Source organism: Rhinatrema bivittatum, chromosome 2 (assembly GCF_901001135.1).
Source record: "Rhinatrema bivittatum chromosome 2, aRhiBiv1.1, whole genome shotgun sequence".
Lineage (NCBI taxonomy): Eukaryota > Metazoa > Chordata > Amphibia > Gymnophiona > Rhinatrematidae > Rhinatrema > Rhinatrema bivittatum.
The window spans coordinates 799,895,138-799,917,315 of NC_042616.1; the positions used below are offsets into that span (position 1 = coordinate 799,895,138).

Genomic DNA, 22,178 nt, shown 5'->3' on the forward strand with positions numbered 1-22,178 from the left:
AACAGTAACAGCGGAGCCAACACTGTTTCTGGGGAGGTACTGAAGGCAAAGGAAAACGCCAGAAGGGACAACTGAAATGTGTTTTCACTACTCCATTATCGTATTTTTTTGTTTGACTATGAACTGTAACTTTAGGGAAATTTTAAAAATCTGAACGGGCTTCTTTTGGTTTTTCTAGCATTTTACTATTCTTTAGTAAACTCTGTTTTAAAACATTTTTCTATGAAGTCTTCTTTTTATTGACTATGTATGATGCCCTTGGGTCCTACAACTAAGAAGGTCGTTGAGTCACTTAATGCTTTGAATAATTGATGCCCTTGGGTCCTACAGCTTGAACTGTTCCCTACTGGAAGATCCAGGTCTGCAGCCAATTTTTCTCTACTCTGCAGTACTCAAAGGCCTCTTGACTGGTTCAGAGTGTACTGACAAAAGGAAGTTAAATAAAGATTTCTACCATCTTGGTCCCAATGATAGTTGTATGAACTTTTCTACAGATGCTAAACATATCCTTATTTTGGAGTAGTTATAACCATGTGATGAATGAAAATGGCAGGTCTCTTCCTATTCTGATAAACAGATTCAACACTGGGAATTCAAGTTAGTTGATTTTAAATCCCCTTCTTCCCTAACCTCCCACCCACAGTTACATTGTACCACTCTACGCAGCACTTTGCAGACTGGCAAATTTATGTGGTCACGTATAATAGAAGTGTAAATTGGCAGCTCAAATCAATAATGCAGCATCAAAAAGTGCTCCAAAAATGTTTTGGAAAAAACACCTTAAATTTCTATTGTGATTTTTAATCAAAAAAGGCTATCAGCAAGCTGGACACGAAGGACTAACAATTCTGCTTCATCTGTCTTTTCAATCATGTACACAAAATAATCTTTGTTCAATGTGCACAATACATCTCCTATTGTTCACAAGTATTTTTTAAGCAATTAAAAATTGTAATTTCTAAAACACATAAGACCCAATTTTGAAAAATCATTTACTCAAGTAAAACTGGGTTTTACACATGTAAATGCACTTTATACGAGTAAGTGGGCTTTTAAAAATTGCTACAATATATGCCATTGAATTGTCCATAGGATTTACTCGTGTCAGTGCACTTTACTTGAGTAAATGGCTTTTTAAAACTGCTACGATAGTATGCTACATTTACGCGCATAAGTCATTTGAAAATTACCCCCATAGTTTTTGTAAGCCAATAATGGCACGATGACCCAGTGATACTGTAACCCAACCCCAGCTGGCTTCAGGGGTATATAAATGAATACTTAGCTTGAATGGTGTTGGATTTTGGATGCCGGCATCTCATCCTGTCACATGTGATCTACATGTGCTTGCCACAAAGAATTTGGGAGCTACATTTTAGCACAGAAAAGTTAAAGTTGGACCATTAGCAGTAGATAAGAACATAAGAACAAAAGATATGGCATGCTGCGTCAGATCAAGGACTGCTGAGCCCAGCATTCTGCCTCCGACAATGGCCAGTTCAGGTCGCAAGTACCTGGCAGATCCCAAAAAAGTAGAATATGTTTTTGTTAATCACTGCCAGGCATAAGTGACGTCTTTCCCAGGTTTACCTGGCTAATAGATATTTATGGAATTTTCCTCTAGAACATATCCAAGCCTCTTCTAAACCCCACTTGAACATTTTCTCTGGCAAAAGATTCCACAATTTGGCTGTGTATTGAGTAAAACATCATTTCTACAATTTGTTTTAAAACTGCTGATTGTTAGTTTCACAGTGAAAGGGTAAATAACCATCCCCTCTCTACCCGTTCCAACCCACTCTTGATTTTATAGACAGACCTCTATTGTATCCCTTCTCAGTCATCCTTTTTCCAAGTTGAAGAGCCCTAACCTGTTTAGCTTTTCTTAAGGAAGCTGTTCCATCCTTTATATCAGTTTTGATGCCCTTCTCTGTACTTTTTCTAGATCCACTATGTCTATTGAGTTGGGAGTGGGCATAACTGTAACCAATATTCAAGATGCAGTCACACCACAGAATAATACTATGATTTTCATAGTTTTATTCCCCATTTCTTTCTAGGTAATTCCTAACATTCTATTTGCCTTTTTGACCACCACTGCACACTGAGTTGAAGATTTCATAATATTGTCCACAAGGACTCCAAGGTCCTTTTCTGAGCGGCAATTTCTAATACAGAACCCATCACTGTGTACCTGAAGTTGAGATTATATTTTTCTGCGGGCATCACGTTAAACTTCTCCATATTAAGTTTCACCTGTCATTTAGATCCCAGTCTCCTGGTCTTTAAAGGGCCTTCTGCAATTCTCAGGATCCACTGTCAATAGAGGAGTTCAGCCACTGTCTACCATGATGCTTTTGGATTCACACTATCCATATTCTAAATAAGCAGTAACTCTACAGCTGACTGTTTCACACAATTACACAACAATAAATGCCATGATTGCAAAGTAAATGGGATTTGCTTGTATATAGTAAATGAATGAAGAGCCACAGAGGTGCAGTTTACATTTAGCTCTGCCTATCTGCACATGAATAACTTATTTTTGCTGATTAGGCTCACTGGCTTGGATGTAAACCAACTATCAATCCTTTTCTTAATGCTCCTTCCTAGGTATAGAATCTGAAAGTAGAATAATTGGTTTTGAAACCTACACAAAGTGACCATTGTTAAAACTCAATTAATGAGCATGGTCATATGTTTAGGACAACATCCTCAGAAGTCTTGGTAGCTGTGTGGATTGTTGTAGGGCTCGACAAAGGGGACATGGAGGGAATATGTGTACTGGATTGAGTGGTGAGCTTGTGAGAATCAAAGAGTAAGGTGACAAGGCCTAAGGTGCCTGCTGGCAAAAGTGGTAGAAGCTGGAACAGTGGCAGGATTTGGACATGGTTGGGATGGATGTGAGCTTAGGGCAGGGTTGGGGGAACTAGCTTTGGTTTGGGTATGAGAATCTGTGGGCTTGTCTATCCAGAGTGATAGAAAACCAAAGAGGAAGACTCGTAATTGAGTAGACTGGATGAGTCAATTGGTCTTTATGGATGATAATTTTCTATACCAAGTAGAATGTGCGCGTTACTGGTATAGATTCCATTAGGGGCTTTTGTTACTTTACTAGCTTGTAATCAAGGAAGCCAAAAATAACACTGTTTTTTTGCTCATATTTATCTTCTGTTCTACATTTTCCTATTCTGAGCTCTCTTGTTATCTTCTGTTCTCTGCAAGTGCTTGAAATGACTGTACCAATGCCAAGAATCCTATATTCAGTTTATGACCAGAAAAAACTGTTCTAAATTTAATAATATCGCATCGCGAAATACGTATGCAAATTTGAAAAATGTATTCAAGTGGGACGGGTTTGGGCAGAGTAAACAAAAATGATGGCTGTTTAATGTTGCATGCAATACTATAATGCACGCTATCACGGAATTTAACGCCGGAAATAACTACACCTTTTTTCCTGCCATTATGCCTGTAATAGCTGGTGTTATGGCCTGAACGGGATTTGCGATATTTATCGTATATGCCTTTTCAAGAGGGGAGAGAGGGAGAGGGAGAGAGAGAACCAGTGCCTCTGTGGAGATCCACTGATTTGTGAACATTTTAGACCACTGAAGAGGGGCCACTAGTAACACGGGGTAAGGTTTGTGGGGTGGAGTGGGTTCTGGGGAGTTATTTTACATGCACAGTCATACGTCGAACAACACAGTTACCCTTATTTAAGATTTAATGTGATTTGGAGTGATGAAACATGAAACAAGAGCAGATTTGTACCATGTTCTCCATATCTAGCTTGATTGCAGCGTGCAAGGTAACCAAAATAATAACAGGGATGGAACAATTCTCCTATGAAGAAAGGCTAAAGAGGTTAGGACTCTTCAGCTTGGAGAACAGATGGCTGAGGGGAGATATGTTAGAAGTTTATAAAATAGCGGAGTGCAAAGGGTAAATGTGAATAAGTTGTTTACTCTTTCAAAAAGTACAAAGACTGGTGGATACATAATGAAGTAATTAGGTAATAAATTTAAGTAATAAGAGAAAATATTTTTTTTACTCAACACATAATGAAACTGGAATTTATTGCCAGATGTGATAAAAGCTGTTAGTATTGGAGAAATTACTTACCTGATAATTTCGTTTTCCTTAGTGTAGACAGATGGACTCAGGACCAATGGGTATAATGTACTCCTGATAGCAGTTGGAGACGGATCAGATTTCAATCTGATGTCAACCCTAGTACATATACCCCTGCAGAAAGTGCAGCTCTTCAGTATTCTCTTTGAAAAGCCTTGTGGATATATGTATGACTGACTAATTTGAATAACTTGATTAACTTTATAACTTGAATAACTTGATTAACTTACAACTTGGTTAACTTGATTAATTTGAACTGGTTGAATTGGCTATAGCTGGAGACCGCCAGTGCCCTCAGCCGAGAAATGTCGACACCCGGTAGGATGGGTGTCCTAGATGAAGGAAAGCATGGCTTACCCTTGAATCACTCGCTCCCGGCGGCTGTAAAGACATAGCGGAGACGTCAAAGCACTGTTTGAGGATAGATTCCAGACGTCTGTCTTGAGCATCCTTGAGTGCTGCTCCTCCCTCCACCGGGATAGTAGTGCGCTTCGAGACCGCGCAGACCATGGCATCCACTTTCGGACATGCAGCAGGGTCCAGAGGGTACATGGCTGCCAGAGCCCGGCCCCCTTTGAACATGTTTTCTGGGGCATCCCATTCCAGGTCAATTAGTTGCTGGTCGGCTTGTAATAGTGGGAAATGGCGGGAAGTCTGACGAAGTCCCTCCAAAAGTGGGTTCCCCCGAGGCACTTGTGCCCGGGATGGCAAGCTCTTTTAAGCTGAGTGTGACCAGGTCTGGAAGTTTGTCCTTGGTGAAGAAGCGTCTCATAGTTCGATAGGGTTCTGTCCCCGGAGGGAGTTCCCCTTCCTCCAGGGGTTCTGACTCCTCATCTGAGATGTCTGTGTCCCCGAAGGTGGGGCTTCTGGGTGGTGGGATCACTTCCCTGGGCATAGAGGGTCCTGGCATGTTGAGGTCCTCTGATGGGGCCTGTGACCGCATTGTAGGAGGCCCCGGTTGCATGTGGACGAAGGTATGCAGACCTTTGAAGAATTCCACCCAGGAGATAGAAGCTGGGTCTAAACTAGGGGGCGCCGTGTCCTTGCGGAGCCCCGTTTGAAGGGGGGGGTCCCGCTGTGTGACGCTAGGTCCAGCGTACCGCTTGAGAGGCTGGGGTCCAGTACCGGCTGGGGAGGGCCATGAGTTAGGTCCCCTAGGGCCTCTTCGCACTGTATACACAGAGTTGTGGCCTTCTCATGCTGTGCAGCTCTAATGTGGCATGCTGGGCAAAGGCCCTGAGCTTTGAGCTTATTTTCAGGTGGCGCCATGGTTTGTGCGCGTACAATACAGTTGTGCGCTCCGGTGTGCGTCGAAGATGCGCACGTAGGTTTGGTGAGCACATGCCTCCGAGGAATCGTGGAAATCACCCCGGGAATCTCGACTGGGGGAGGGACCCAACGGGTGTCACCGCAGGAGAGCGGGATTCATCTGTAGAGGTAAGATTTCTTCTTAATTTGGATTTCTTTGGTAAAATTTACTCTAATGCTGTGCATGGAGACGGAAAATACTGGAGAGCTGCACTTCCTGCAAGAGGAAATGTGGAAAAAAGGATTCACACTCACAAAGAGGGGAGTAGCTGGCTTGTTACGGCAGTTACTACCCCAAATCAAATAAGCCTGATACTTCACTTTTAATGCATATACAGCATAGTTCTCTGATTCAACGGCAGGGGAGAAGAAAAACTGATACTTCACACATCCAGCAGAGCTCTCTGCTTCAACGGCAGGGGAGAAGAAAAGAGGGTTCGCACTTACAAAGCGGGGAGTAGCTGGCTAGTTACGGCGGTTACTACCCCAAACCAAATGTGCCTGATACTTCACTTTCGATGCACATCCAGCATGGCTCTCTGCTTCAACAGCATGGGAGAAGACTGATACTTCACGCATATCCAGCATAGCTCCCTGCTTCAACGGCAGGGGAGAAGACAAACAACCAATAAGGGCTGTATAACATAGTCTGGGTAAAACAAATAAGCATGGGTGTAGCTTGCTTATTGCGGCGGCTACTACCCCTAACTAATCAAGCTAGATATTTCACTTGGATGCAGCTCCATCACTGCTCTCTACATTAAAGGTGGGGGTGGAAGGGAAATAGAACCAAGAGCTAAGAGAAACAGATAAGTATGAGAGAAAAAATGTGTGAAGCTTGCTGGGCAGACTGGATGGGCCATTTGGTCTTCTTCTGCCGTCATTTCTATGTTTCTATGTACTAGGGCTGACATCAGACTGAAATCTGATCCGTCTCCAACTGCTATCAGGAGTACACTTTACCCATTGGTCCTGAGTCCATCTGCTACATGCTAGGAAAAGCTGGATTTAAAAAAGGTTTGGACGAGTTCTTTGAAAGTCCATAAATCATTATTAAGTTGAACTTGGGGAAATCTGCTGCTTGTCCCTAGGATAAGCAGCATGGAATCTATCAACCTTTTGGGAGCCTGCCATGTACTTGTGATCTGGATTAGCCACTATTGGATACTGGACAAATCTTAAGTTCTTATGAATGATCTGAGCTTTTCCAAGTTACCTGTGTGAGAAGACTATCCAAATTTAACATATGAGTGTGACATTTGTCTCTTTTTGCAAGCTTCCTACCAAAAAGCGCCTAGAATCTGAATTATGGTATGGGCAGCCAAAATGACTGATTCAGAATTGAACAGAGGTCTTCAGTTGTATAATTCCAAGGTCTGACCATTAAGTTATATTACTAGGCTAAAACACTTTCAACCCTTACTGCGCAATGCTTGAAGAGGAAACAGGTTTAAAAATTTAATAAAAAAAAAAAAATTCCAGCAAGATTTTGGAACTGTATTTTCCTTTATCAACAGATGCTCAATGTGCCTGAGGCTGCATCTGTGTGGTCAGCATCTCTACCTCCCCCCTTCAATGCCTCAACGCTGTTGAACCGTAGAGTTAAGCAATCTTATTTGAGAGGACAGATGAAACCAACAGTTCTTCCTAGGATGGGCAAAAGCCTGCCGTCAATTCAACCAAAAGTGGCACAAGAGCCGGCAAACAGAATGAGCATCTGTATCCAAGGAGAGCAAACCCCTTGACTAAAGCCCACAAACCAAGCACTGGTTTCTGGCCGGAAAAAGATGCATGTACAGTACAGTGCCTAGCAGGAGGACCTCTCACCCTGGCTCCCAGACAGAAGACATTTCACAGTATACTGGACAATGCCACCCAAGCAGCTCAACCAAATTCGTTTTCTCTGGCAGAGCCACCAACAGGGGAAGTGGAGGGAACAAAAAGGGAAAGCAGAGTTAAAGCAATGCCCACTGGAGGAGCACTGCAGAGAGGAAAGTGTGTTTTCTGATTGGACAAACAGGGAGGGTTCGATAAAACGGTGTCCCAAATGTTAATCTGAAACCCCTGGGGTAGACAATAGGGAAGGGGGGGAAGTAGAATGTACTGCAGAAGGAAAAGAAGGCAAAGAGCGAAGGGGGCACTGACAGAAGAGAGGCAGAAGGAGGGAAAAAAAGGGATGGGGCTAGTGAATGAGGGAAAGGTGTCAAGTAAAAGGAAAAAAAAAAAAGGAGAGAGAAAACAATGACATGGAGAATCAAGGAAACAAGACCCCAGGCCAGACAGAAATGACCTGCAGCGTAGCCTCAGAGTGATGGTATGCCCTCCTCCTAGTTTCAACGCTATTTGGGATTATGCTTTTTCTTCTGCTGGAAACTGTGCACGTTGAAAGCCTATTCTATAGTGTAACAGGAAAAAAAAATGTTATTTTTTTTTCCCAAATGGAATGCTAAAAATATGCCAGAGAGCTGCAAAAATGTTATTTGCCTCCCCCCCCATCTCTTTAATGATCACTCATTTCTTCCTTCCAGACTGGAAGGTCTGCTCCCCAGCAGTGGCTGTATGGACGCCACTGAATTGCTCTACTTGCAACAGATGCTAGGGAACCCATCTGGCTAAAAGGCGTGAAAGCAAAGAGTCAATTATTATTCATTATAATTAGGAATCGGCATATTAACTTCGTTGGCTCATAGATATATTTTCTTGATGACAGTAATCCAGTTGCTTCTGGCCTGGATAATATGAACCTCACAGGAGAGATGCTTAAACAATTATTTTTAAAATTTCCACAGCGCACATAATTTCCTGAATTTTATAAAATACTGTTTAGACAGAAGATTTACAACTGCTGAGCTATACCTGAATCCTTTACTTCATGAATGGATGCCCAGGACAGTTCTGTGGGTGTACTATATCAGGAATAAAAGGTCATTTATCCTGAAGAGAGGACTTGATAAGGTTAGGGAAGCTGCTGATGAACAGTTTACAAATGGCTGAACATGCTCATCAAACTCCCACAGTGAAAATTCTTGAGAATCCAAGTGCAGGACCATAAAATAAAGCAATACTTGAGATGAATACAAAATAGGTGGAAGTAGTCTCCTGTGAGAAAGCAAAACTGGATATTCTAGAGTCCAACAAACCTCACGTTTCTCAGGCAAAGAAAGCATGAGCTGATCAAGTGGTATTGGTGCTGGTAAACCTATGCATAAGTACCACAGCTGGCACATGGTGGTGCTGGTAACCCTATGGTATAAGTACCACAGCTGGCACATGGTGGTGCTGGTAACCCTATGGTATAAGTACCACAGCTGGCACATGGTGGTGCTGGTAACCCTATGCATAAGGACCACAGCTGGCACATGGTGGTGCTGGTAAACCTATGCATAAGGACCACAGCTGGTACATGGTATTGGTGCTGGTAAACCTATGGTATAAGCACCACAGCTGGCACATGGTGGTGCTGTTAAACCTATGCATAAGGACCACAGCTGGCACATGGTGGTGCTGGTAAACCTATGCATAAGGACCACAGCTGGCACATGGTGGTGCTGGTAAACCTATGCATAAGGACCACAGCTGGCACATGGTGGTGCTGGTAAACCTATGCATAAGGACCACAGCTGGCACATGGTATTGGTGCTGGTAAACCTATGGTATAAGTACCACAGCTGGCACATGGTGGTGCTGGTAAACCTATGCATAAGGACCACAGCTGGCACATGGTGGTGCTGGTAAACCTATGCATAAGGACCACAGCTGGCACATGGTGGTGCTGGTAAACCTATGCATAAGGACCACAGCTGGCACATGGTATTGGTGCTGGTAAACCTATGGTATAAGTACCACAGCTGGCACATGGTATTGGTGCTGGAAAACCTATGGTATAAGCACCACAGCTGGCACATGGTATTGGTGCTGGTAAACCTATGGTATAAGTACCACAGCTGGCACATGGTGGTGCTGGTAAACCTATGCATAAGTACCACAGCTGGCACATGGTGGTGCTGGTAACCCTATGGTATAAGTACCACAGCTGGCACATGGTGGTGCTGGTAACCCTATGGTATAAGTACCACAGCTGGCACATGGTGGTGCTGGTAACCCTATGGTATAAGTACCACAGCTGGCACATGGTGGTGCTGGTAACCCTATGCATAAGGACCACAGCTGGCACATGGTGGTGCTGGTAAACCTATGGTATAAGGACCACAGCTGGCACATGGTGGTGCTGGCAACCCTATGCATAAGTACCACAGCTGGCACATGGTGGTGCTGGTAACCCTATGGTATAAGTACCACAGCTGGCACATGGTGGTGCTGGTAAACCTATGCATAAGTACCACAGCTGGCACATGGTGGTGCTGGTAACCCTATGGTATAAGAACCACAGCTGGCACATGGTGGTGCTGGTAACGCTATGGTATAAGAACCACAGCTGGTACATGGTATCGGTGCTGGTAACCCTATGGTATAAGAACCACAGCTGGTACATGGTATTGGTGCTGGTAACCCTATGGTATAAGAACCACAGCTGGCACATGGTATCGGTGCTGGTAACCCTATGGTATAAGTACCACAGCTGGCACATGGTATCGGTGCTGGTAACCCTATGCATAAGGACCACAGCTGGCACATGTTATCGGTGCTGGTAACCCTATGGTATAAGTACCACAGCTGGCACATGGTGGTGCTGGTAACCTTATGGTATAAGAACCACAGCTGGCACATGGTGGTGCTGGTAACCCTATGGTATAAGAACCACAGCTGGCACATGGTATCGGTGCTGGTAACCCTATGGTATAAGTACCACAGCTGGCACATGGTATCGGTGCTGGTAACCCTATGCATAAGGACCACAGCTGGCACATGGTATCGGTGCTGGTAACCCTATGGTATAAGTACCACAGCTGGCACATGGTGGTGCTGGTAACCCTATGGTATAAGAACCACAGCTGGCACATGGTGGTGCTGGTAACCCTATGGTATAAGAACCACAGCTGGCACATGGTATCGGTGCTGGTAAACCTATGGTATAAGAACCTCAGCTGGCACATGGTATCGGTGCTGGTAAACCTATGGTATAAGAACCACAGCTGGCACATGGTGGTGCTGGTCAGGGCCGCCATCAGGGCAGTATTCTTGGGCCTGCAGTATGGGGCCCCAGGATCTTCTGCCACATAGGGGGGCCCGCAGCCGCCAATGGTTGGCCCTGTTGGTTGGCACAGACATTTTGGCTGTATGGGGCCTCAAAATTCCTGATGGCGGCCCTGGTGCTGGTAACCCTATGGTATAAGTACCACAGCTGGCACATGGTGGTGCTGGTAACCCTATGCATAAGGACCACAGCTGGCACATGGTGGTGCTGGCAACCCTATGCATAAGTACCACAGCTGGCACATGGTGGTGCTGGTAACCCTATGGTATAAGTACCACAGCTGGCACATGGTGGTGCTGGTAACCCTATGCATAAGGACCACAGCTGGCACATGGTGGTGCTGGTAACCCTATGGTATAAGTACCACAGCGGCACATGGTGGTGCTGGTAACCCTATGGTATAAGAACCACAGCTGGCACATGGTGGTGCTGGTAAACCTATGGTATAAGGACCACAGCTGGCACATGGTGGTGCTGGTAAACCTATGCATAAGGACCACAGCTGGCACATGGTGATATATTTTGCAACAAACTAATCTCCAAACCAACCATCTTAGTTACTGGTGCAGTGGCCTTTCCCCCCACCATCATAGCCTCCTGCCTCTCCATCCCTCCAAGAGTAGCAACAGGAGGGCCTTCCGCACTTGCTCCCAGGACATCTCATGATCTCACACCTTGCAGTTTGCATTTTATCATCTCATATGCAAGCATATCCCATGCTGCTCAGCAAAATTTAAAATGTAAACCACAAAGCCAAAGATGTACCAGCAGAGAACGGGAATTCACAGCTCTAGAGGAAGGGAAAGAGAGGGGAAAGAGACTGGGCACGGTTACAGCAGGAAGGAAGGAAGAAAGAAAATAGTAGGAGGGAGAGAAGCTGCAAAGAAGAACGATGGAGAGAAAGGAAATGAGAGACGGAGGAAAAAGGGGAGAGATGAGAAAGGGAAGGATGCTGCAGAGGATAGAGAGGATATAAGACGACAAGCTACAGGGGTAAAACAGAGAAATGAGGTAGGAAGAAACAGTGCAGCAGAGAGAGAAGGACCATGGGAGAGAGAAATGAGACATGGAAACAAAGAATATGACAGCAGATAAGGAATAAATTCTTTCCAGTACGATCTCTTGCTTTCCACCTTGAATCTTCTGTGCTTATCCCAAGCTTTCGTGAATTCCATTACTGTTTTGGCCTCCACTGGAAGGCTACTCCATGCATCCACCGCCTTTCCAGTGAATATATATATATTTTTTATACTGCTTCTGACTCTGTTCCCCTGGAGCCTCTCCTGATTTCCTTGAGATCATCAGACACTATCACGCTTAGGTTTCTCCCCTGGTTCGTGCACATTGCTATCTCATCATCCATCACAAATGCATGATTCTGCACTATTTTTGCGCTGCCAAGCAAGCACTCCTTGAGGGGATTTTTTTTTAGATCATTTTACATTCTATCTGTAATCACGTCCCCGCCTCTCCTAAGCATGAAGGGTTCACGCTCATTACCAGGGCAGAGTCCTCAGTCTTTAACCAATACCCCAATGTGGATTCTCCATGTGTGGGTTGGGGGTAAGAGGAAGGATTTATCTTCAAGGTAAGGCATTGCACATCTATTTTCTGTGTGCCAGGATTCCTTAATGGTGTTCCAACATAAAACTTACCGAATCCCTTCATCCAAAAGAACTTTGCATCACATACATTTCTTTCCAGTAGCATCCACAATACAAAACTTAACTTCCAATACTGAAATCTGTGCTTCCTTCAGTCTTTAAACGGGATCCCCTATGTTACCTCCTGGATTTTATTGCTGCTCCTATGGTAGCTAACAAGCCTTTTAAATGAGATTTCACCTTTCTTGATACCTAAAATCCTCTGCATGATCTTCAACCTCAAATGTGAGCAGCTCCTCTGTTGGATGGGCACTGGATGAGTAGCTTGAAGACTTCTTTCTCATCCCAATATGTCACTGGATTGGCACACACTCTTCCAAAAGACTTCTGCTATGTTACTATAGAGTCCCTCGGGTTGAATGAAAGGCTTGTCATAAACACTAGGGGGGACAATATTCAGCCGCTGAGCGGCTCAGCTTGTTATCCAGATAAACCTATCTGGTTACCTAAAGGTTATATTCAGCGGCGCGGTTGTTTATGTGGCTAACTTTAGCACACGTCAGCGGCACGACTAGAATTGGCTGCATAAGTTAAGTGGATAACTCCGCTCTTTTCCGAAATACCTCCCATCCACTCTGGAACACCCCCAATTTATGTTCCTATATTCTAGCTTAATGCGGCTAGAATGTAGGCACACAAATCTTTTAATATGCCAGTTTAGCCATTTAGGCTGATACCTTTTGAGTTATCCAACTAAATGACTTCTGAATATGGACTTCAAGGCAACCTTCAGCCACTAAGAACAAAACCAATTACTTAAAAAATAATCCCAGGCCCTGTACAGTATGGAAGCTTTCATTCGGGCAGTCCCTTTCCTCTCTCCCAGGAAGGTCTGGGTGGAAAAACAATATTTTCCAAACCAAAATGCAAACACAGCCTAGCTCACCAATGGCTTGCTGTGAGCTAGATGCTGTTCTCTGAAAGAATATCACAAGATCCAAAACCAAGGTATTCAGCTTTGCAGGGGAGGAGGGGGATACACTTGTCCTGCTCTTCCAAATGCAAATCAAAAATCCACAAGAGTCACCAGGGGCCGCTCACTAATATGGAAACAGGATTAGACCAGTTCAGCAAACTCTCACAAGGGTGCTGTGAACAGATGGTACGTTACTTTATCACTGCACATATGACCCTTCTCCAGGGACCATACATCTTTGTACGGTTCCCAAGGGTGTCCACTCTGTTTCCAATCATAATGATATTTGTAAAAAAGCAAAGTTTTCTTTCTAGGCCATCCATGATATCTTTTACAAAGATATTCTACAGAGCCAGTCTCAGGACAGAACTCTGAGGTGCTCCACTAAACACTCTTCTTTCCTCAGCAGTGAAAGAGTGGCCTACTGCTTAGAGCCACACTATTCTAGTGCTTGGCCCGTGCATTGATGGGGACCAATGCTGATGCTTCTTTAAGCTTCCTTCAAAGCTCGGCATTAGTCGACCCCGGTGCCAAGGTCAAAGAAGAGAAACCAGACTCCTTCAACAATGAGGGCAATGGCCTGTCTCCGGGATCCCTACCAGCCTTCAATGCCTAGGGAGCCAATAGGGCCCCTCTGCCTGATGCCTTGACATCCATCGGTGTGGCTCTGTGGTCCTTAGATGTTTATGCAAAGACATGCTGACACAAAATAAAATGGACAGCAAGACAAACTCTATGGTGGCGGTGGCAGATGGCTAATTGGCACCAACAGCATCACAACCTGGAAGGAAACCACGAAAGGAAACCTAAAGAAACATCGAAAAGCCTACCTAGGGATACAACAGGAAGACTATGTGATGAGCAATGAATCGAAAAATTCACACGAGAACTCAAAATAGAGAAAAACCTGACAGGAGAATCACAAGCCATGATCACCGGGCTCCGTGAAAAAAGAAAGATTGAAGAGACCCCACGTGAATGCATAGTATAATGCATGCTATGGGCATACTCAGGGAGACTCAGTCAAAGTTCCAGAAACTATGACATACATTTTCTGAGCTAAGCTCCACTGGATGATGTCACCCATGTGTGAGAATTGCCATCTTGCTTGTCCTCAGAGAAACTACAGACTGGTGAGACTTTCATCAATTCCAGGGAAAATGACAAACTATTATAAAGAACAAAATTACCGAACATATAGATAGATATAGTTTAATGGGACAAAGCCAACATGGATTTTAGCCAAAGAAAGTCTTGTCTCACCAAGCTACTACATTTTTTTTAAAGGCATGGAGAAAGGTGAGCCTGTTAATATAATATATCTAACTTTTCAGAAAGCATTTGACAAAGTACCTCATGAGAGACTTTTGAGAAAATTAAAAGACGTGATAGGAGGCAATGTTCTATTGTGGACAGAGAACTGGTTAAAAGATAGAAAACAGAGTAAGGCTAAATGGTCAATTTTCTTAATGGAGAAAGGTGAATAGTAGAGTGCCCCAGAGATCTGTACTAGGACCACCAATTTTTAATATATTTATAAATGATCTTGAAATGGGAACAATGAGTGAAGTGATCAAATTTGTGCTATAAAATTATTCAGATTTGTTAAATCTCACAAGGATTTTGAGTTATTGCAAGGGGACCCTGTGACACTGGGCAAACGACATTTAATGTGGACAAGTGCAAAGTGATGCACATAGGAAGAGCAACCCAAATTATAGCTACACAATGCAAAGTTCAATATCGGAAGTCACTACCCAGGAAAAGGGCCACTGAGTCAGCACAGTTATTCTTGTCTGAACTGCTAATATACGGTCTATACTAGCTGCCAGGCAAAGAACATACCTGCTTGTATAATACTGCTCTTCATCCAAATCGGTTTCTGTCTGCCTTCCTTGTACTCCAACCTCCTGGGAAGCCGATCATGGAAGAGCCCCTATTTGATTCACATCCAGCACCCCTTACCTCCCATTTCTAACCACAAGTCCCACAATAATCCAAACCACCAGATTCATAATGAACATGGTAACATAGTAAAGACAGCAGACAAAGCCTAAATGGTCTATCCAGTCTACCCAGCAAGTTGCTCATGGTAATAACTGCTGCTCCATGCAGGTTAACCCCATTGTTCCCCTTTTTTCATTTCCAACATTTAGTATTTAGTGATCTGGGCTGTGTATCCCATGCCCTTTTGAAGTCATTTACTGTTTTCGTCTTTACCACCTCTTCTGGGAGGGCATTCCAGGCATCCTCCACCCTTTCCGTGAAGAAGTATTTCCTTGTGTGATTCCGAGTCATCCCCCTGGAGTTTCATTTCATGACCCCTAGTCCTACAGTTTCCTTTCCGACATATGTCTAATGCATTAGATATATGAACATACATTGGCATCTCATGTGTATAAATTGTACCTTTCCTGAAAAGCAGACTGGCTGGGGTGTGCCTTGAGGACCAGTTTAGGAATTCCGGTTATAAAGCCGAGCACAATTCTGACCTCAGTTAAGATAAGCCAATCCCAGTTTTAAATGTACTTTCAACTACAATATTGGAATTAATAATCCCAATTTCCCTAAACAAAATAGGGCTAGAAGTACTGTAGCAGTATACAATGGGATGAGAACTACTGCCATGGCATCTCTATGAAATTTAACAAGAGTATACTGCAGCCATATGCTTGAACGCTATCGGGGCAACTCTGCACCTCTAGGGACATTTAGTCAAACATCCATTTCAGAAGCCGCTATAGTGCAAGCTTCATCCTGATCACCATGGAAGGGACACTTCAGTACTTGACTTAGAACATTAACAAGCAAAGGACCAAGCAAATACCACAGGTTGACTTCCTTGTCAACAAGAAGGGAAAGACTGCACAGAAGTAGGACAAAAACATTACCAAGAAGAACAAAAATCTGGGGAAAGGTCCTGAAAAAAATTATTCGAGCAGGTATGTAAGGAAACAAGGTCAGAAATACTTTGAGACATTTCTTCCATATGAACCAACATAAATTGTTTTCAGAACCCTAAAAGAAATAGAAACCAACAACTAAGTTCAAGTCATTACAGGTGGTCAAGGCCAAACCAGGTCCTACCAAACTCAGTTTAATGAAATCAAAGATACAAAGAATTTAACAAATGATTTACATTCTGTTTTTAACTCTAATTTTATTTTTTTTTCTTTTTACTGTGTATTATATGTTTGTAGGTTTGATTTTATTATGTACAATTGTTTGTAATCTGTGATGTCTTTTGTTAGAATAACGGAATATAACAATTTAAATAAATACATAAAATCGCAATTTAATAAAATGATCTTTCCCAAGAATGGAACACATTGATGAATTTTTTATCACATTTGTGTGGTTCTTTAGTCTATCTTATGCAAGCTTTATTTATTTATTTATTTAAAGGAAAATAGCACATTGGTTAGATTTCTGCTAATATATTAAAAAGTTCAAAATAACACCTTGATGTGAAACCTAAAGCAGCACCATAAGATTAGCTTCATGAAAGACCCTTTTATCCCTGCTGCCATCTAATCCTGACAGTGTGGTGCCGAAGTAAAGACAAGCCACCAGATTCCAGCGTTTCCAACTAACTTGCTTTGAAAGGCATCGTGCTGTCACTGCGAAATAAGACAAGGGGGAGGGGAGAGGAGAGAAAGCAGGACAGAGACTGAGATAATCAGAAGGCCTTGCATTATCTCGTCTTAACATATGGGAATTTAAAGCCGCTTGTTTCGGCTTCTGGAAAATAGGAACAGGCAAGATGATTCTGTCAACCAATAAGAATGCAAGATTCCTTTCCTTCAGTCTGCGCAGAACAGATTATAGTTCTGAAGCATAATTTACTACTTGATAATTTCGCTCAGAAGCAAACTACTTATGATGACACTGTATGGGGGCTGCAAGAGGGCAGGGACTTGGGAGTAACATCAGACAATATTTCTGCATAGAAAGGGTGGTGGATGGATGAAACATACTCCCAGTGGAAAAAGGAATGGGAAAACAGAGATTGCACCAAATTTGTGGTCACAGTCGCTGCACTAATGCCAAATAAACAGGAATAAGAGAAACTGATTTGTAACAAGACATTTGCCCAATCTCCATTAACATTTAATAGTATTTTCTCAATGGTCGTGGGACATTTTGTGATGTGTCCCAAAATAAGCGTGGAAAATATGCCTGCTTTGCACATTGTCTGGTGTCACAGCGCTACAGTTTTCCAGCTGCAATAACCTTCATGCACAAAAATAAAATCATACAAGATTTTTTGGGGGGAGAAGGGAGAAGAGAGGTGGGAACGGCCAGCAGGTTCCTCCTCCTCCTTTGGGCTTTCAGCTCCATCTGAAGTAACACTGGGATTTGTAAAATTATGCCTTCATTCTACATGCAGATTTTTTTTCCCCCTTATTTTATATCACACCCCCAACTCAGCTAGCCCAATAATTGCAGCAACATTTCTCACCTGAGAGCTGTGCTCCTTCTGAAACTCTGTAATCATGGGGATCCTAAATCCAGCCACGAGGCATCGCCACTGCGTGATGACTGAGGCGCCCTCCCTGGAGAGGAGCTGTGAAGGCCTCCACAGCCATCCCAGCCCCAGCCTGCCTTGGATGTGGAAGAGCTGAACCAAGCCAAGCCAGGTCCTCCGCGTGGCGGTGCCCTAACACAAGCAACTGTATTTAAAACACAGAGCTGCGACAGACTCCAGCTAAACAAAACTGAACCGATGACGGGGAAATACAACGGATCGAGTGCCTGCGAAATTAGCCGGATTTAGATCATTTCGGCAACACCCTGTCATCCGACGGGGGTGGGGGGGGGAAGAGCTTCATGAAAACTCTAACGAGCTGTTTACTTCATTTCCACAGATCACCAAGTCAATTCTGTGCTCTCGCTGCCATTAATGTAACTGTCCTTGACATCAGCTTCAGTGTTTGCTGTCACATTGTCAGTGAAAGAGCTTTCCAAGCGTGGCCCAGTAGCTGCTTTCCCTTTATACTCTCATGTGCATACCCTTCTTTTCCAGCTCTGCCGCTTGACAATTTCAGATCAATAATTTAAAAAAAAAAAAAAAAAAACTTTTCCAACACCCATCAATCATGACTATAGAATAACATGTTATGTTGCAGACTGGAAAAATCTGGCATACAGGAGATGGACGTTCAGTTCCTGAGCCCAATTTCTGATCCTCGAGCCAGCTGAGCCAGGCAACGCCAAGCGGGGAGCAGCACTCACAGCACACAAGGGTCAGGGGAAGTCATCCCAGTCACTGCTCAACAGCACCACCTGCAGGACAGTCATGGAATGGATGAATACAGAGATCCAATGAGACCTGCAGGATTGTCGCTATGTTGAGTTGGGCCAGCCGGGAGCGGAATTCCAAGTTATTTGCAAATGAAGATTCATGATGCTATAATCATAGCAGAAACCAATTGAAATTGAGATGGAAGTCCAAATAAGCACAGGGAAACTATTTATAAAAAAAAAAAAAATAAACTCCCCAGTAAAAGATGCCATAAAACTACGAAAAACTTACAGGCCGTCTCGCAGCTCCTGAGTGTCATTAGGGGTCCCAAGGGAACGGAGGCTTCTTTCCAAGGAAGTCACTGTGAACAGAGAGAGGACACAATGAAATCTTGGGCTATAATAAAAAGAACATGGACTCTTCCATAAACTGTTTCTAAATATAATTTACACAGGAATTCCAATAAGTGATTCACTGATCTGCATGAGCAGCCAACATTGCTACACAGGCACTTATTTTTCTCAGTACGAAAATGTTCAGAGCAGCCCTTCCATCGGCCATTACTTAAGAATCAATAGATGCTCATGTCATCGAGCGCTCTATGCTAACAGACAAAATGAATGCTAAGTCAAATGCATTACATTGATTCTGAAACTTCAAGGAAAGAGAATGTCTTTTTCACTGAATGGGTAGCAGTTTCTAATGCTTTTTTTCCAGCGATATCACAAAATTACAAAGGGCTTGTGTTTAGTCAGAACATAAGTGTTCTTATTCTGTTTGCATTATTACCTGAAGTTTCTGATTTTATCTTTTATTTTATTACTAGCAAAAAGTACCTGGCGTTAATCACCTAGTCTGGTCTATGACAGCCTGCGCTTGCGAATGTGCCTGTATATTTGTGGATGTCTGCATGTGTGTGTGTATATATATATATTTTTTTTTTTTTTAATGTATGTCTGCTTGTGTGTTGGTGGCTTGGCCTGTATGTGTGTGTGTGTGCGCCTGCTTGCCTGTGCCTGCCTCTTTGTGTGCGAGTACGAGAGTCAGTGTGCGCACACATGTGGGAGCTTGTGCGCGCTGTTGCGAGCTTTACATGTTTGTGCAAGCTTGTGTATGCTTCTCTGTATATGCATGCGCTGGTGCAAGCATGCAGTTCTGCATGCTTGCACATATGCTTATACACGCCTGTCCTTGTGTGAGAGTGTGAGAGACAGGGCTTTGCAGACAGAGCATATTAGTAAACATCTAGCGTTGCTTGAGCTATCTGCCCAATAACTGCCTCTGTGTTCGTGCACTTGTGCCTATGGCTATGGGTGTGAGTGTGCGCGAGTGTGTTGGGGAGCCTGTGTGTGTCTGTCTCTGCCTGTGCACCTGCGTGTCTGTCTCTGCGTGTGTTTGTGACAGTGCTTTACAGCTAGAGCATATTGTCTTTGCACACTGCACCTTCCACTGTTCTGGGTGCCACAGGCAGACACTACAGTGTGACCCACACAAGCCTTTTACAGATAAGACAGATAGATCGAGAGAGATTTATATTCTATCTTTCCATAAAAATACCCAAAGTGGGGAACAAGCAGTGCGTGACCTTGGATATTTTAATGAGTAATTTAACAGCTAATATCAGGAGCTGCTGAGTGTCTTCTCATGATCTTGAACTACTGAATTTGCTGTTCAGATTATATTCCTTGTTACCATATATTTAGGGCTGGTATATAATTTATGTTAATTAATCACTGCTGGATTCATGCTAAGTACAATACCCCATGACGACTTAAAACAAATGAACCTAGAGAAAATGCTGCCTTTTCTCTCTATCCCCCACCTCCCACCCACAGTGATTCAATATTATTATGATTTTATTGAATTTGTTCTAAGTGTCAATACAAGCGCTTTACAAGTATTACTCAAGTCAATCAGATCCTTAATGTTTCTCTCTCCATCCATGTTTCTCGTTCTGAATAAAGTGTAGTCTTGCACAGCAATTGAGGTGTGCCAGAGGGAAGGAACAGGAGAAACAAAGCAGAAGCAGAGCTGGAAGGACGAGGAGTGAGTAGAGAGAGAGAGGCTGGGACTGCAGACAGTGCACGTTAAGGCCCATGTAGTCTGCCCATTTACCCAGGAGGGAGGAAGAGATGGATAGATGGAAACACAGACATGGTGAGAGGGAGAGAGGGAGGAAGAGCGAGTAACTGCAGGAAAGGAAGACAAGAAAACGCAGTGTGTTACAAAGTATTATTTATTGCTTTTTTACCATCAGAGTATCTTTTCCAAACACAATTAAGTAGCGCGGTGTTCGTGTTAGTGCACTTGGATGACATAAAATTAAAGGTCAGCAAACGACTTGTAGGTGGATACTTTTTCAATGGATTAACTTAATATGTTTCTGACCAGCTTTCAAGGGCCGTGCTCCCTCTCAATTCAAAGCACAGCCCTCCTTCCATATTATACACCCATACTTTCAAAGATTAGGAAATCTATTTATCTGCAGTGCAAAGACGGCTTTTCCACAACAGACTTTCATTAAACCTTGATAATCTGTCTAACCAGGAAAACGATTACAGAAGAGCTCCCCCTCCTTCAAATCTGGCGCCCATAAGATTCCCATCTCTAGTTACGTCCGTGACCTTGGGGTCATTCTTGAGAGCAGACTAACAACGAGGGTCCATATTCGCTCATTGATCAAATGCGGCTGCCACAAGCTCAGAAAGTCGAAGGCGGCTTAAACCCCCTTCTCGATCAGGACGATTTCAGAACAGTTTTACAGACACTCATATTCTCAAGCATCGATTACTGCAACTACCGGGCGGTACCTTAAGATCTTTACGATACTATAAAACTCGGCAGCTCAAGTCTGAATCAGCCAAAAGAAAACTGATCACCGCACACCAACCCTTGAGTTTGCACTCCACTGGCTCCCAGTCAGGGCCAGTGCTAGGTTTTTGTTTTGTTTTTTTTGCTGCCCTGTGTGAACAATTACCTTCCTCGTTTTGTTTTCTTTTTCAAATGCTTAAATTTGAATTCTTCTAATCAGGGCCGGTGCAAGGTTATTAGGCACCCTAGGTGAACCTTTCAGCTTTATGGCCAGTGCTCACCCCATCCCTTATGCGTTTATAATAAAAGATTTTACATGAAAAAGGACACTCAGGCTTTTCAGGTAAAAATATCACAACAGCATGTCTATACTATTTACATAACTTGCATTGGTACCAACCAGAAAACCCTGAATAAAGGCCGAAAGAACACTTGGAACATAGAGTGGCTTGCAAAAGTATTCGACCCCCAAAAAAGTCAGATTTGTATGGATTACAAATGACATTTATAGAGATTGGTTTGCAGCACTGTCTGGAACAAAATTCTCTTAAAATACATTTTCAAAGTCGCAATTCATCGTTTCTCTGCATTTTTTGTAAAAATAAAATGAAAACCTGAAAAATGCTGCTTGCATAAATATTCAACCCCTATGCTGTAGAAGCTCCAAGATTACCAAGATGAAAGATATTGCCCTAACAACTGACTTACAATTACCTGTGAATCATTAAAAAAAGGTCAGCTTTTCTAGATAAAAGACCCTCCCATTGGTCAGAAGGAAAGCGTGAAAATGAAGACAAAAGAACATTCTAAGGAAATTAAAGATAAAGTTATAGACAGGAAAAGGCTACAAAATAATATCCAAGTGCTTGGATATCCCAGTGAGCACTTTTGGATCAATACTGAAGAAATAGAAGCTGCATCCTGCCACCCAGGCACTGCGTAGAC

The 22,178-nt window shown here is 43.2% G+C and overlaps 1 protein-coding gene across 6 annotated transcripts in view; it reads right to left on the reverse strand.

The window, feature by feature from the left end:
• LOC115085754 overlaps positions 1–22,178 on the reverse strand; it is a 1,125,639-nt gene that overhangs the window by 412,522 nt on the left and 690,939 nt on the right. For all 6 annotated transcript variants that reach the window (XM_029592129.1, XM_029592132.1, XM_029592131.1 and 3 more), the window contains one exon: positions 18,714–18,783. In XM_029592129.1, coding sequence (XP_029447989.1) covers positions 18,714–18,783 — 70 coding nt within the window. The remainder of the gene's footprint in view (positions 1–18,713; positions 18,784–22,178) is intronic.